This window comes from Hemibagrus wyckioides, linkage group LG18 (assembly GCF_019097595.1).
Source record: "Hemibagrus wyckioides isolate EC202008001 linkage group LG18, SWU_Hwy_1.0, whole genome shotgun sequence".
NCBI lineage: Eukaryota > Metazoa > Chordata > Actinopteri > Siluriformes > Bagridae > Hemibagrus > Hemibagrus wyckioides.
The window spans coordinates 13,475,227-13,493,174 of record NC_080727.1 but is presented as its reverse complement, the minus strand read 5'-3'; the positions used below and the strand labels follow the sequence as shown (position 1 = coordinate 13,493,174).

The 17,948-nt window shown below is 36.9% G+C and overlaps 1 protein-coding gene across 2 annotated transcripts in view; it reads left to right on the top strand.

Annotated features, from left to right (window-relative positions):
• rai14 (retinoic acid induced 14) overlaps positions 1–6,840 on the top strand; it is a 69,686-nt gene extending 62,846 nt beyond the window's left edge. For both annotated transcript variants that reach the window (XM_058415842.1, XM_058415841.1), the window contains 3 exons: positions 975–1,130; positions 2,000–2,065; positions 2,928–6,840. In XM_058415842.1, the coding sequence (XP_058271825.1) occupies positions 975–1,130; positions 2,000–2,065; positions 2,928–3,005 (300 nt within the window). In that variant the 3' untranslated portion in view covers positions 3,006–6,840. The remainder of the gene's footprint in view (positions 1–974; positions 1,131–1,999; positions 2,066–2,927) is intronic.
• Positions 6,841–17,948: the final 11,108 nt, after the last annotated feature.

The window sequence follows — 17,948 nt, the reverse complement described above, 5'->3', positions numbered from 1 at the left end:
AGCTGAGGAAGTTGGGGTCAGAGTGCAGGGGCAGCATGATACAGTCCTCCTGCAGCAGAGAGGGTTAAGGGCCTTGCTTAACTGCCCAATAGTGGCAGCTTGGCAGCCCAGAGCACTTCAGTCACCACTGCCCCTGTCTATATGCACAAAATAGCTAAAATTTTCTTTTTTTTTTTAAATAAAATACAACTTTATCAGCACTTTAATGGGCGTGGCCTAATAGTCTAGTAAGCATGATTGACAGCTCTCTGTCTGAAACGTAGTTAAATCGCACCACTTGGCACTTTTCGTAAGGCACAGCATTTTGTTTCTGTGTAGAAGACTGTGAAGGCTTCACATCAGGGGTTTGCATACAGCAGCACAAAGTTGTAACACACTGTTCATACTGCAGTTTATGGTGGTGTTGTAAATGCTTGAAGTGATCTGAAGTGCTTCCACTCTTGGATACAACCTGTTTATGGCATTCTCTACAGATGACACTGTTTTGCTGCTCATCTGGTCTTGTAAATCCGAACCATCTCTGAATAATAGAAGCATTGTTTTTCTTTTTACTAACCGTGGCATGGACCCGCACTGCGTCTCCCTCCGTGCTGCAGGAGAAGTTGTAAGAGAGTGGGCGGGACCAGGTTTATGTGCAGAGAACAACATTAAATTATATATAATGCTTCAGCCTATATCTCATCTAAAAAATATATTGATGTACCGTAAAAAGTCAATAAAACACCAAGTACTGTGATTGCCACACGTCAACATATTCACACACGAGTGCAAAGCAAATCTGAAACATTTTTTCGAGTTAGTTCCGCCAACACTTAACAACAACTTTACTTTAAGATCGATAAATGTGAGCCGACGCTGCTGTGATTCGACTCGGAACTGACGCATGTTCAAAACGCGAAACTAGACTACACCACTAGAGGCTTCTAAACTTTATTTCCTGCTCATTTGTAGTATGTGTTTTTCTTCCCTTCAAGATCGATGATCTGTCAAAAGAGGTAGGGAAGTTGAAGGAGGCCTTGAACAGCTTGTCCCAGCTCTCATACACAACAAGCAGTCCGAAAAGCAGACAGCAGAACCAGCAGGTTGATTCTCTTCAGCAGCAGATCAAACAGCTGCAGTACCAACTGGCTGTGAGTTAAAGACTTCTTTTACTTTCATCACCTCTGTTTTTATAACAAAACACCCAGAGAATTCAGCGTAGAAGGAAATATGTTTGTATGATACAAATCTGCATGTGAAAACATGATGTAAAGGGTTATGTAAATGTGACAAAATGCAACTTAAACAGTATTTGAACTCCTCCGAGTTTCGATATAATGAAACTGATTCCCTAATTTCTCAGTCTCTCTGACTCCATCAACAACAAATTGCACACAATCTGCACTTTACCCATATCAGTCAGACCGTATCTGTGTTCATATTGTATATTTTTCTCCTTACTTACCTGCAGTTAAGTTCTACTTTATTCTAATCCTGTTTGTAGTCGGTTTTTATTTATCTGATTTCTATTTTTTGTAACACAGTCAGAAAAAAAACCCCACTTCCCTGCATATCGTGCTGTTTTACTGTGTTTCTGACCAAGAAAATTTGAATTGTGAACAAATAAAGGATATTTATATTTATATAGCATTTCTCAGAAAGTAATGACTGTAGATAATAAAATCTTAATTAATTAAATTAGTTTAATTAATTAATTTATTAATTAAATTAAATTAGTAAATACGTTTCCAACAATTTGAGAATAAACAATAAACAATTTGTTTATACCCCAGGTCTCCTAATATGCCTCTAATTACTGTAAGTTAATTTGTGTTTAGAGTTTTTATAGAAACTGCAGAACCCTCATGGGATGTGAATAAAATTTTGATGAGTTATTTATATATTCAGAATCAACAGATAACTGAATGGTATAACGAATATCGATGGCCCTGTTTTAAATAACAATTATTAATTATAACAATATATTACATTCCTTTTTGTCATTTCTGCTTTCAAACAGGAGTCTAAAAAGAGGCACCATGAAATAGTTTCTGTGTACAGAATGCATCTCCTCTACGCTGTTCAGGTTTGTACTCGTTTCACTCCTCAATAAAAGTAACAGTTGAACCATAAATACTGTTAGTAGCAAAGCCGAGACATGTCTGAAGTACTTTGTTACTTTTGTACTGGTAGCTGACATGTAATATTTATTTCTAACTACCAGTTTAGCCTAAAATTTTACACACATACTTCACCATACCATATCAGTTGGCAGTATTTTGTACAAAAGCAGTTTAAGAAAAATGTCCTTATTGAGTAACTGTGAACAGATATGATATATATATAACTTTGTGCTACTGAGTGTTTGATGAGGTGTCAATTAAGTGCGAACTTGCATTCCTCATGCTCTTTTGAAAACAGAAATTCTTTCTATTTTACAGTTTAGCAATAAGACAAAAGGTTAGGCAGTGTTTGACGCACTAGCTAAGAATGTTTGAGAGTCTATGTACAGTTAAGTGCAAGTTTTCATCTCTTATTCCTTTTTGAAAGGGAAAATAACCTGTAACTTAATGTTTCCAGAGAAATAAATGCTAGTCAGCATTGCTGATGCTGGTCAAAGACTCTAGTAAAAGTTTGAGATGCTAATCAACTTTACATACTTTAACCAACATTAGAAATGCTAGTAAAATCCTAGTCATTTATCCAATTGTAGTTTGGTGTGATGATAAACTGTGTGCTAAGAAAGAAAGATGGAGCTACGCCTGCTTTTAGGAGTTCTGTTTGAGATAGTGAACAGATCTATACAGGCAGATTTACTGTACGATCCTAAACTGTAGGTCAGAAGTTTTCATTACCTGTGAGCTCATGGTTCATTAGCTTCATGGTTCTAGGGCAAGACTTGCTCAGAATTCAGCTTTAACATTAACTTTTTTTTTTGTATATTTCAGGGTCAGATGGATGAAGATGTACAAAAGGCCCTGAAACAAATTCTGGTGATGTGTAAAATACCATCAGAGGAAAAATGACATCGCTGATATGTTCCTCCGGAGTCTGACTTAAATAACAGTGGTATAAGGAAACTTGCACATGTATTGAGAATATGTCCAGATTTTATGGACTCTTCAGTCCTTCCTGCATCTCTCCGAAAAAAGAAAAATGTTGTGAAATTATAACTGTGGGTTTTTGGTTTTTTTTTATTAGCAAGCATTTGCTTATGACCGCATCAGACAATCAAATAAATAAAGAATAAAGCCGTGACATTGCGCTCATGAGTACATACTCTACATGTTATCTTGTAATGGAACAAAAAAAGAAAATATTTTTGTGAGCATTAATACATTTTGAATCAGAAATTTTCAGCACACTGCAAGATTTGTTACTTCAGTTTGCATATTTGTGCTCTACGGCAGAAAACCGAATCAGGAAAGGGGTGGAGCTTAAGTTATATTAATCAGCCAATGATATCACTGTTTTTCCTTTTCACTCATCTAGCTCAAGTATTTTCTTTACACAACATAATAGTATAGCAGCATTAGCTAAGCTAGCCAGTTCAGCTACCAAAGTGTAGCACAACACTGTTAGCCAGCTATCTGGTTATCTAACATTAAACTAGCAGGCTAACTAAAAAAATTGTTGAATTTTTATTTGGTAAAGTTAGCTAAAGTATTGAGGTGTGATTGGCTGATTAGATATTATGTAAGCTTCACCCCCAATTGTTTGTCGCTTGGCAAAATCAGCATGAGCGAATGCTAGAAACTCGGCACAGTAGCAGATTCGAAATGATGCAGATTTTCCCATAATGAAGTCATGAATTATTATTTATTATCTAGCAAAGAGTGTAAATGGCCTGATACACTTCTAAAGAGTCTGACAGACAGACAGCAGCTTCTCATGAACCAAAACTATGATGTCTGTGTGATGTCTGTGTACAGAGCTAGTGTCAGAGCTAGCATTTCAGCAGCGCTATCTGGTGCAGAGTAAAGAAAATAAGTGAAAGAAGAAAGGAAAAAGTGACTTGATGTCGAGACAGCAAAGTAAAGCTGTGTTTCTATGTATTGTTTAAAAAAAAAAAATGAAAACCCTAACCCTGCTAGCTACTGAAACAGAGGATGGATGCTAACATTAACATGCTAGTCACCATGCCGTGCTGCCTGATTACTTAAAATTAGGAATCCTGTTATTGTGAGTTAGTAGAGCTCATCAGACATCAGCAGAACCTGCCTAGCTATTCATAAATATTTATGATACCTATGTACTAACAGTAGCTACATAACTTATGAGCTAATCTGACAGATATTTAGGAAGATTTTTAAGTCATGTACATTTTCATAATCACAGCTAGCTAATTCGACAGGATTTCTGACAGGATAAATAAGTTAACCTTTCATGATCTTCACTTTTAAAAATAGTCCTTTAACAGCTGATAACTGTTAACTGTTCATAATCTTCAATGCTAGTGCTAGCCAGCTAGCTATGTCAACAGCATCACATTCACAGCTTAGAATGTTGTGCTAGCCAGCTAACTAATTCTACAAGCCAAACTTACAGGAGTTCTGGCAGGATATTTAAGTTCTGTTCATAAACTAACATCAGCTAACCTGACAGGAATTTATAGTGATACCTTTATAAATGTCTGATCTTCACTGCTCATGTAGCTAATATTGGATAACAGTATTAATAAAAAAAAATACACACAAACATTAAAAGCAGGCAAATCTCCAGTACACTACAATATCTAACTACACTACACACTGGCCATAATACATATGGATGATCCTTAGTAGTTATTAAGCAATGGAATTGGACTTTTCGTTGATTAATATAGCTAACTTAATGGTAGCTAAACCTATAAATCCAATTTACTTTGAGGCAGCGTGCTGATGTATTGGCAAGAGCTCCTTCTCTTACTTTATCTTGGTTGTGAAGAAACTGAAGTTGAATGAATTGACTGTTTGGAGTTTTTGGGATCCACTTTCTATTCCTAGTGGCTTAAATTGAAGAATTTGAGAAGAGACACGCTAGCTATATGACCTGCTAGCTAAACATGGTAGTTAGATAAGTTTAGAGTGCGGTCTTTGCTAACTAGTAAGCTTCGCAGTGTGTTACCAAGTTAGTGATCATCGCAGATGTTCAGTAGCCTTTTCTGCAGTTTAGCTAATTAACTAGCAAGCTGATTAGCAAGTGCTGTTGGTTTACTAGCTGCAGACTGTGATAAAGATAGGGATATGGAAACGGTGTGTACAGGAAGATAGATTAATAATAGTGCTAGCAGATGGATGCGTTTGACAGAATGTTGCTTAGGGCTGTGGGAGGCTTTAGCACCAGTGTAGCTTTGACAGAAATGCCCATGGAACCATGCACTTCCCAGACACAGCAGTTTCCCGATTTCAATGCCAGCTGGAGTCCCTGCTAACCAGGACATAAAAACGCCGTGTCCATGTGCCTGTGCTAATTTGTAAGGCCTGTTAGGAAGTGTTGTTTGTCCTGTCACACTTATTTAAACCAGACTAAGCCGTGGGTGCGTGTCCCTGCAGTATTTTGAAGTACACACTAGCTGCATGTCAGTTACCTGGTGTAGACGATTTTTCAGTATTAGGTTTTAATATTGTAACCTTGTTTTTTTTTTGTTTTTTTCCCATTCGTATGGACATGTAAATATTTACAGTGTAAACATTCATCACAGGGTCAGTAATGACACTCAGACAAGTGCTTTTCAAATATACAGCACACGGCAGTGCTCGCTCTCTTTTTTTCATAGCTCCTCACAGTGGTCAGAAGGTTGTGAGTTCAAATCCAGGAACCCAATATTAATTCTTTGCAAAGTCCATGGACATAAAATCTAACAAATATGAACATTACAGAGATTAACACAAGCTACTTTCAGCTGACAGAAGATTATTATATCAAACCTTTTAGCCACATTGCATAGCAAGGGCTAGTAGCTAGATTAGCAGTGATTTAAACTGGGTACAAACGTCCTCCGACTAAATATTAGCAGCAGATAATATTATTAAAGGCAAAATGACGAAGCATTTTTTTTTTTTTTTTTGTTAGCAAACAGATTTTCAGTTTATAGTCTTTAAAGAGAGACTTGGGACATAAATGTATGGCTTTTTTAAACAGTTAGTAATAATTATTACTGAGGATTATATAAAGATAATTTAGTAAATGCTGTCACAGATGTGGTGCTACTATATAAACCTTAAATATATGCAGTAAATAGGATAGTGTTATTATTTCATATAGAAGTCTTTATTCTGAAACTAGTTTTAAGAATGTTGAGTGTGGTTATGTGCAATAAAGCCGACTGTGTTATAACAGTGTAAGGGGTTAGAATGCTGTTAATGCGTTGTAGCTTATCCTAAAAGATTTATAAGAGCGAAAGAGGACAATCCAAGCTCAGAGCTAACAATATCAACAGCAGCAGTCCTGGGATTTTAACTCACAACCTTCTTATTACTAGCACAACATTTTAACTGCTTAACCACAACTGTCTGGCTTCACAGAAAAGGTGGTTGTCTAGCCTGCAGTCCTCCTGTTCTACCTACTTTACTGCTTTTTTTTTTCCCCCCTGCCACACACACACACACTCCAGTCTGACTCCAGGGCCTGTTCATTAACTGATGAGTCGGATCAGGTGTGTGAAAACAGAGAAAATGCCAAATTATCAAAGGCCAGAGGTCTGCAGGACTTTACATTCTGTTCCATCTCAGTTATCCTCCATGACTGGCATGGTGCATAATGCAAAACTGATTTAATAATATTTTGTGTGTGTTTGTTTTTTTTTGGGGTTTTTTTTCCAGCTTTTGTAATAGAGATGTTTTTGAACTTGTCCTGGCATGTGTTTTTACTAGTTAATAAAACTGCTATGAATTTGTTCACGTGTCTTCAATGAGAAAATAATTGTGTGTGTGTGTTTACATCCGGATTTTGATTCTGGCATTTTTGTTAGTGCCAGACAATTTGGTCTGAGAATATCTGTAACTGCTCATCTCTTGGAATTTTCAAGACTCTAGAGTTTACTCTCATCCAATCAGACTCACCAAAACATAGTCTGGTCTGAATCTTGATTCATGCTGAGGTACGCAGATGGTAGGGTCAGAATTTGGCAGAATCGAGAGACAACCTTCCCAGTCCAGACATGGTTTGGAGAATGTTTCCTGACACAATTTGGGCTGTTAATACCAATCACCACTTGGAACACCACAGACTATTTGAATATTGTCACTGACCATGTCCATCTCCTCATGGCTACAATTTACCATCTTCTAATGGCTATTTCCTGCATGATAATGGACCACGTCTCAAATCAAAAGGCATCTCAAACTGGTTTCATGAACATTACAATGAGTTCAGTGTTCCTGGGTCTTTCCGGTCACTACATCTGAATCAAACCTTTGGGATGTGGGATGCAGGAATTACACAATGCAGTGATATCAACATGGAGCAGGATCTCAAAGGGAAATATTCAACATCTAAAAAATTAAGCCCAACACTGAATTCAAAAAAACTTTTGCCAATATAAACCTCATGAGGAAGTGAAGAACTTCTGAGTTTCCTCTACATAATCTAAAAAAGTTTGTATAATGACGAGCAAGAACGTTCTTAGTTGTTTTAATTTAGATATTTTAGCATTTTTGTGTTTATCTGAAAGGATGTGTATCAAGAAGAACCGTTATTTTAATGATGTAATTAGTTTGAAATGGTAGTAATTTGCTGGGGCTCAGTGTTTCTGTTACCTGTGTGATGATTCTGCAATACTCATAGTCAGACCTTTTACAACTAAGTCTTTCCAGGAAGACCAATTACCGCAATAGGACCCATGTGTTTGCCTGTAGCCCGAGGCAGCAGACTATCAATAATGATGAATAGCAGTGAGTCAAGACTCCAGCAGCTCAGGCCTGAAGTGCTTTTCATATCTCCTAATATGCTGCTCAGATTCTTTTAGGCGTTGCTAGAGGAGAAATTGAAATATTTGCCAGTTTTGACCTGAATGTCATTTCCTTTTGGTTAGTAAAAAGTGGCACGGCTCTGCCTTTAGGCTCGTACTGACCTGTTGTGTTCACTATGCATGTGTAAAAATCCACAAATTGGCCGGTTTTCTACTCAGATGTGGTGCCAGGCTGAATTCCTGGTAAGGTCAGTATTATACTTCAGTCGCCAATAGCATGGTTTATAGGTTCAGAGCAGCTGCTGCAACCAAAATCCAGGAAATCAAATCGGATCTGCTCATACTGAAATGTTTGTAGCATGCTTGACTTCCTTTCAGGTCCAAAACTAAAATGAATGAAAAATAGGTGTATTATATTATTACTATTATCACTAAAAAAAAATTCTAAATACATTTTTTTAAAACTCTACACACCTCTATTAAAATGGCAGTTTTTTGTAAATAAAGATAAATAAATAAATAAAACCAAGATCAATCAGACCAGATGTTTTCCTACAATAAAGGGATCTGAAAGGGGTTTTAGGGGTTTAAAAAAAAAAAGAAAGAAAAGAAAAATCAAACAGTTACAATAGCCTTGTTGCATAATTGTGCATATCCCTAAACTAATACTTTGTTGAAGCACCTTTTGATTTTATTCCACAGTCTATTTAAATAAGAGTCTATCTAGTTCGCTCAAAAATATGGATCTTCCTTTGGTAAAGAATGTTCTTTGTTCTTCTTTGTTTATTTGGATGTGAGCTTCGAGTCGTTGTTGTGCTGAGAGGTGGAATTCCCTTTTCATCTTCAGCTTTCTATCAGGCACCTGAAGGTTTTGCACTAAAAATGGTCTGCTATTTGTAGCTGCTCCACACTGATAAAAGCCCCAGTTCTGAGTGAAGAAAGCAGCACTAAAGCGTGATGCTGCCACCACCATGCTACACTGTGGGTGCTGATCTATTTGGTCTTCTATCTTCTAGAATTGGTTTCATCAGACCATCACACATTTGACCATATGGTTTGGGGTGATTTATTAGAGCTTGGATGTCATTGTGTGAGGAACATCTGTCTAGCCGTCCAGCACTATATGCAGACATGAAGAATAAGACATAGTGGGCAAATACAGAGAGTAATCAGTACTTCTCGGATATTTCTGCAGCTCCTTTAGTGTAGCTGTAGGTTTCTTGGTAGCCTTGAAGGGACGTCCTGTCATTGGTGATGTCAGTGTGGGGCTTTAATTTCTCAATTTCTTAACAATGGCAGTGTTACAGCATTTCTTTCCTTTATACCCTTCGTGAAGTTAGCTCATTTTTTGGACCATGGCTTCAGCAATTAAAAATAACCAAGAGGATGTGGAGATAGAATATCCTATGTAAACAGCCTTAGCTTTATTTGGAGTTAATCAAAATATTGTTCTTGAATAAATCCCTGATTATAAAAGTGTGCACTCTTATGGCAGCAGGTTATAGTTTCTTTTATACTTTTATACTTTCTTTTTTTTTTTCCAAATTTTTTCCTTAAATGTTTCTCATTGTGTTTCTTTATTTTTCTTTATTTTTATATATTGTAATTTCACACTGAGGATGGAAAAGGTTCTGATATTATTCATTTTGTTTCTTTTTTACACCATAAAACTGCCATTTAACAGGGATGTGTAGATGTTTAATATTCAGTGTAAATAAGTAATTTTCTTTTTGAAAGTAAACTAATGTGTCCAGTATATGACAACATTTATACTCTGAACCTAAACCTTTAAATAATTTCTCTTTTTTGCATCCAAATATTAAACTTTTTCTTACAGAAAATTGTCCCCCCCCCAAACAAAATAGCCCATAAACAAACTCTGTGCCTTACTGTATTTGCCAATATGAAATCACAGCTACACCTGCAGTATATATCCACTAGGTGGCAGTATGGTCATTTTGTCCTGCTCTGCTGAAATAATCCTGGGAAACTGCTTCCATCTATCCACTGATGAGAAATGCTCAATATATCGTTTATTTAACATTACAGAAGATACTGATAGTGTAGAACAACATAAAAAAATCATTTATAATCCATTTAAAGTTTAATATTCATAATCTAATCTATTTACTATACTCAGTACTGATTAATCAATATTCAAGTTGCAGATTCTTGTAGATATTAATTAAATAAACAATTTAATAAATAAAATATTAATAAATTAATTTTTTTATTAATAAATAAAAAGGTTTAGCCAGCATTCCATAGCTTATTAAAATTGTCATTACAAATAATAAATAATAAAAAATAATATTATTATATTACACTTAAATGACATGACATTTAGAGTTCATTACATTACATTTAAAGTAAACAACATGCTAAAAGCCTGATAAACAAATATGGCTGCTATTTTCATTTCAGGCTTTAGTTTATGTTTTTCTTGCCCAGAAATGACTTCCACCGAATCCTACAAACCAAAGCAGACAGATCCTACCGGACCTTTAAGACAATGGAAATTCATTTACTGTCACAAAAAGACACCTCCTGGGATGTGATGGTGATTTAATAGGTGTTTACATGGATAGTCAAATCAAAAATAAGAGTCAACGCAAGATCAAATAAATATATGGGAATACAAAGATGGCCTAAAAACTGCTAAAATTTGCTCTAAAATGAATTGCAACAAACTGGCGACCTGTCCAGGGTGTACCCCTGCCTTTCTAATTAGGAATAAAGCGGGTATAGACAATGGATGGATGGATGGATGGATGGATGGATGAGTTGCAACATATTTAATACTGTGGTTCTTTCAACTCTTTAGTCATTTGTAAATAGTATAAAGAAATCAGTAATCAATACCACTTTCTACTTTAAATACATACCCTTTTTTAATTCAGCCAAAATAGATTCAAACAAGGAAAACAAAGTTTTAATAAGTAGAAGTATAACTTCTGAGATATTAAAAAGACATTCATTAGCAAAACCCTTTTTTTCTACCATGATATTTTACAAAGGAAGTAATTACACTTCCCTCCACTGACCCTAACCATTAAACAGTCATGTCATATACAGGTCCATATTTCACACAGTCATATATTTTAGTGCAGCATGTCAAAGTACTGGGTTTGCACTGACACGTTTTCTGCTTTCTGTGTATAAGAAAAATATTCAAAAGAAAGCTTTGTACCCCTAACCCTGGCTGCGGAAGCCGTTATACAGTGTCAGTGGTGTGACGTGAGAATGTGAAGCAATAAATAAAAATACTGTAAGCATATTAGAAATAGGTATAGAGTTTTATAAGCACAGTGCTGGATCCTGATTGGTCAGAATCGGTTAGATTTTCTCAAACAGCAGAGCAGCCTGTTCTAATATTTTACGGTTTCTGTCGTAATGGCTCTTTCACAGGACTTGGGATAATATAATCATTGTTGAGCTCTGTAAGAAGATGTTTATTTAACATTTATTAAAGGAGTCTCCAGTGTCAGTGCTTTCTGGCACAGGAAAGTCTCTGAGACAGAAGAGCTGATGTTTTGCGTTTTCTCAAAAGCATGACAAGATACTTCTAAGCTCAAGAAAAAAAAGATGCTGTTGATATCTGTCAGAGTGTAAGTGATAACATTTAGCAATAGATCTTTTCAGCTAAACCTTTATCATTCTAAGATCTTGGAATAAAGACAGCGAGTGTGAATGATCCAGACAAGCCAATGAAAGACAGATCTATGCAGTCATTGTAGATTTGATGTTAGAGGCCCTCATGTGGAACAGATCATACATCATGTGCCAGGATGTTGTCTGCTACACTGGAGGTTTTTTGGCAAAAATGAAACATACACGTCTTCCCACTTTTTCCCAAATGGAGTCGATCAACCAAGACATGTTTAGTGTCAGAATTTCACTTCTTTAGTGTTTTACTGGTGCTACAATGATAATATAGCCAGCATATAATTGAGGAAGTCTGTATTGTACAGATCAAATATGAAAATCTTATTTTTACACCATAAAGCTAATATTTCATAATCAGTAAAGCAGATTTTGTAAAAGCAGCACAATTCTAAAAGGGATAGTCATAAGCTTCTCAAATGAATTAGTTAAATAAACAAACAAACAAATAAATAAATGTTGGTCAATGAACGTGTCTTGACCAATCAAATCAATTTGTGCTAATTGAGAAATTATGAAAAGATTTATCTGGAATATTCCTTTAAGCATCCTTACGTACAGTGTAATTAACTAGTCCATCATTTGGATTATTTTGTAACTCAAACTCCATAGTCTCTTATTTTGTCTTCACTTTTGAGTTTTGTAATAATTCAACTTCCAATTTCATTGAAGCACATTTCAATTTCGTAAATACACTATAGTGCCGAAGGTTTTGGGACGTCTGCCTTTACATGCACATGAATTTAATATGGAGTTGTCCCGCCCTTTGCAGCTATAACAGCTTCAACTCTTCTGGGAAGGCTTTCCACAAGGTTTAGTAGTGTGTTTATGGGAATATTTGACCATTCCACTAGAAGCAAATTTGTGTGGTCAGACACTGATGCTGGACGAGAAGGTCTGGTTCGCATTCTCTGCGCTAAATCATCCCAAAGGTGTTCTATCAGGTTGAGGTCAGGACTCTGTGAAGTTCCTCCACACCAAACTCACTCATCCATATCTTTATGGACGTTGCTTTGTGCACTGCTGCACAGTCATGTTGGAACAGGAAGGGGTCATCTCCAAACTTTTCCGACAAAGTTGGGAGCATGAAGTTGAAGTCCAAGAGCATGAAGTCCAAAACGTCTTGGTATGCTGAAGCATTAAGAGTTCTTTTCACTGGAACTAAGGGGCCAAACCCAACTCCTGAAAAACAACGCCTGAATTCAGTGATTTGTAGGGGTGTCCCAAAACGTATGGCAGTATAGTGTAACTCAACCTCCTATTTTGTCTGTTAAAAATTAAGTCATTTTATGTTCCTTATTTAAACATAAAAAAGACAGAATTCACACACACTATTATGACTGAAAGTATTTGTACACCCTGCCCAATGATTGCATTCAGGTATCACACTGCGTCATATAGAAGAGGTCAGTGACTTTACTTTTTGGCACCGTCCAAGGATTTCACCTTTGCCATGAGTTTGAGAAATTCTCTGATATATCTTCCCCAGGCAACTGTAATTGACAAATAGAAAGCATCTAGGAGGAACACCATACACAGTCACAGAGAGGATGTGCTGATGTGTAGTACATAAATTCTTCTTTTGCATCACTCAATATAGAGTTCTATTATTACTCCAGGAGCAGCATCAGCACAAGAACTGTGCATCAGGAGCTTCCTGAAATGGGTTTCCATGCCTGAGCATGATCTTGAGAGGCTGTACCAAGCATCAGTTAGAAAACAGTGCTCTGCCACTGGATGATTCTGGGTTTGGAGAATACCAGGAGAACACAAGCTACTGAAAAGCATAGTGTAATGTTTGGTGGAGGAGGGATAATGGTTTGAAGCTGTTTTTCAGGGTTTGGTCTCGGATCCAGTGAAGGTTACAGCATACAAAGTTATTTTAGACAATTTTTGGTTTCAGCTTTGTGACAACAGATTAAGGCAGGATCTCACTTCAGTGATCATGGGTTCCTTTTTGAGTCTGGTTCCTCTCAAGGTTTCTTCCTCATACTGTCTCAGGGATTTTTTCTTGCCACCATCACTTCTGGTTCGGTCATTAGGGATAAAATGAATATTTTATATCCGAAATGTATATATTTTTGTAAAGCTGATTTGTGACCCTTGTTTAAAGAGATATACAAATAAAACTGATCATTTATTTGAGTTCAGGGCTCTAAAGAGTGCAGGCCATTGAAGTTCCTTCACACCAAAGTCATCAAAAGATAAAGGAACTCCAATGGCCTGCACAAAGCCCTGACCTCAACTCGAAAAAGAAAAAAAAAGAATCTTTCATGGGACAGAGTATAGAGACTCCTTCCATACTTCCATAAATATTTAGTAATCTGCACCTTACAGGAAACCTCACCATTTCAATGATACATAGTTTTTAAGTAAACAAAATGTCATTTAAAATCAGTTTATTATTGAACTTAGCTTATGTAGCACATCTGCTATACAGTTTCCTGTGAATGAGCTGTTATAGAAATGGTAACATATTAGAAAAAGCCCCTAACAATCAATAACACAACTGTGATGTTGGGATTAAATCAAGGGTCTTTTATACAACCCTGAGATCTTTGTGGCTGTGTTAGCCTGCCCTGTCTTGACCTGCCACCAACACGCTCCATACCGTCTCCCTTACGGTGTCCACATCAGGTTCCTATGAAGCTAAACGGAACCAGATGGAGTAAATATATTTCAAAACAGATGGGATTGTGTTATTAATGACACAGTACGTCAAGACCCCCCTCTCTTTCTTTAACACGTCAAGGCTTAAAAAAAAACCCTGACATAATGAAAGTTTTCGGATCTGGTTCACGAAAGGTGGCGTTTTTTTTTTTAACACGTTGGACGGCGCTTTTGAACTTCCTGTGATCCGGCGAGTTAATGGCTCAGTTGCACCAGATTCATCAAGAATCAAAAGAACAGAAGCAGCATTCAGACTGGCTTGAAATGTAGCAGGAGAGCCGGTTTGGGAAGACGCCGGGGGGTTGGGGGGTGGGCAGTGAGGCATGTTCACAGCCAAGTGACAGGGAATTTATGGGAGCACTTAGGCATCTTGTGGAGTAAGAATGAGGGGGAGAAAAAAAAGTCAAACCCTGGTCTATGAGTGGCTTATTAAAAAGGTGAGAAGTGACTGTACTGTCTGGACGAGGGGAAATAATTGTGCTCTTAAAAGTGACTTCAAAAGGCCAGTCGTGTCACTGGAGAACCGTTAGCAAGCCATGAAGGAAGTCCAAAGAGGAAGTTGCTCACGAGGGCTTGCATCTCTATCTGCATATGCTGGATCAAACCGTCTGCTCTCCCAGAGTGAGGAGTTGTGTACGCCACATGTCTCACTGTCCTCACACATCCATCCGTTTATGTGGAGCCTCTGAAGCACATTCGCATCCCGTCTGTGGTTTCAGCTACTGGGATGCAAACACTTCTCGAGCTTGGCTTGAACTAATATTTGGATTGGCTCTCGAAATGTGTTCCTGACACATCCTAGCAAGGTCAGCTCACTGGCTTGTTCACAGCGCCGTGAAAATAAAGCTTAATGCTGATTTTCCTAGACACATTAGAGGCAATGTCGGCAATATATGTTTTAAAGTACCGTGGAATAAAGTCTGAATAAAGCAAGTAAGACAAAAAAAACCTGCCAGAGATGTCAATCAAGCAGACAAACATGGCAGAACTCCATGTAGCAAACACCTAAATATGCATTTAGGCTTAGCTCTCAAGTTAAGTTTCTCTCGCTAGAATAGTTTTCACACACAAGATTAGATTTCACTCACTAAGTTAAGTTTCTCTCGCTAGAATAGATTTCACTCACTAGATTAGATTTCACTCACTAAGTTAAGTTTCTCTCGCTAGAATAGATTTCACTCACTAGATTAGATTTCACTCACTAAGTTAAGTTTCTCTCGCTAGAATAGTTTTCACACACAAGATTAGATTTCACTCACTAAGTTAAGTTTCTCTCGCTAGAATAGTTTTCACACACAAGATTAGATTTCACTCACTAAGTTAAGTTTCTCTCGCTAGAATAGATTTCATTCACTAGATTAGATTTCACTCACTAAGTTAAGTTTCTCTCGCTAGAATAGATTTCACTCACTAGATTAGATTTCACTCACTATATTAGTTTTCACTCACTAAGTTGACGTTCACTCACTAGTTTTGACTTCACACACTAGGATAAATTTCACTCTCTAGATTAGTTTTCACTCACTAAGTTGACGTTCACTCACTAGTTTTGAAATTTCACTCTCTAGGTTAACTTTCCCTGGGTTAGATGTCACTGGATCAGTTATATTTTGTTCACTAGATGATAATTGGCTCACCAAGTGAGATTTCACTCGGTTAGCTTTTGTTCTAGGTGAGGCTTTATTTACTTTATTTACGTTGCTAGGTAACATTTCACTTATGAAGTTAGATTTTACATCCTGTGTAAATCTTTCATTTCCTAGGTCTGATTTTGTCACTCATACCTTAAAATATGTTCTAATATGAATATATCATTTTGATAAACGATCACTAGATTAGATTTCATTTGCTATATTACCTTTCACTCACTAGATTAACTTTCACTAACTAGATTAACTTTCACTTATTTACATTTATGTCATTTGGCAGACTTCCAGAGCGACTTAAAATTGATCTCATTTTATACAATTGAGGGTTAAGGGCCTTGCTCATGGGCCCAGCAGAGGAAGCCTGGTGGACCTGGGATTCAAACTCACAACCTAGGTTACCTTTCATTAACTAGATTAAGTTAACTTTCACTCACTTGATTAGATTTCACTCACTAAGTTAACTTTCATTGTGAGGAGCCAGCAGAGAAGAAGTTTAGCCCGGTGACTGTGAGCATGAATCTTACATAAACTAAACCAGGCACAGTTTGCACTGAAAAAGGATAAATTTTATTCAGACACTGTACTGTAGATAGTGAGATTAATATTAACTGTAATCTGATTATAAAGAAGTAGTTTATGGTAATAGTGATGCATACTAGCTGCCTAAGATTTCTCGGGCAAAATATTTCTATTTTTGGTCAGGACAGAGTTTGAATCTAAAACTGAAAGTGCCAGGAGGTCTGTTGCATCTGGCACCAAACCAGTCTTCCTTTGCAACGCTTGGCTGCGGGTTCAGCGGGGATTAGTTGTTCTCTGTGAGTTTATTCCTGGCATAAGACAACAGATGCGATGGAGATAATGTGGCATCAGGACATCCCCTGGAAGATACTGAAATTACTTATGCAGATCTGTTAAGGTGGAGTGAATGTAATCTTTTACATCAAAGCAAAAATTTTCACAAAGTAACACACTAACAAAAAAGGAAGGGGGTTGACCATTCTCCACGGGTGTATGTGCTCTTTATTTTGAGGCCCACAGCAAACCACAGAAAACAATACAGCGTAATGTTAATGATATTTGTGTGTGTATGTGATGTAATGTACTCATTATTTTCTTTTATTTTTTTTGCAAATATTTGGAAAAGAATTTGGATAATCTGCTAGCTGCATGCTATTGTCCTGCATGGCTTCTATGAATGGGATAGGGGAAATATGATATGTATCTTGTTTTTTTTTTTTTTGGTTGGTTGGTTGGTTTTTATGTATTTGTTCAGGTACAGACTGATGTAGCTAAAGAAATCTGTAACCTTTTAGAGGCACATCAACAAAAGATTACTATCTATTAATATGTATTTTATATTGATCCACACACAATAGACCACTCAGATAAGTATTCAGAGGCTTGGCTAAGGGACTCCAAACTGAGCTCAGGTACATCCTGTTTGCTTTGATTGTCTTCAAATCTTGACTGGAGATCACTTGCAGCAAATGTAACTGACTGGACACGATTTATGTCAGACCAACGTCATGAAACTTCAATGATCAAATTGTGTCAATATATGGATTTTTGAATATTTGAATTTTGGAAATGAATGACCACCTAGAGCTCACTCAGTAATGGGGCTAGACGGGTCTTTTTTAGGGAGGTGACCAAGAACCCAGTAACCAGTGGGTACTTTTCCATGGCCAAGAAGCCAAGATATTTTCAAAAATCCTTTGCAGATAAGTGAGACCCTGCCGGAAGGACAAGGATTTCAGACATTATTATGTGGCAAAAAGTCAGTTTAACCCATTGTTAATAAATATATGACACAATGAAGGACTGAAGAGGTCTGAACCCATTATATATGGATGGACAAAGGCAGAGAAAAAATAAGAAAAGAAGAGAGTTATGAAGAGAGAAAGAAAAAGCATGGGAGAACAATAATAAAATCTATACTACAATTAAGTACAGAGTGAAGGGGGTCTCAATACTTACCAAACTAACACTCTTTTTCACTCCTTTTTGTAATTTTCTTTCAGCATGCTCCACATGCACTTGTTTCTTGAGTGTCTATGAGATCATTACCATATTCCCTCTGAAATTTGGGACTGAAA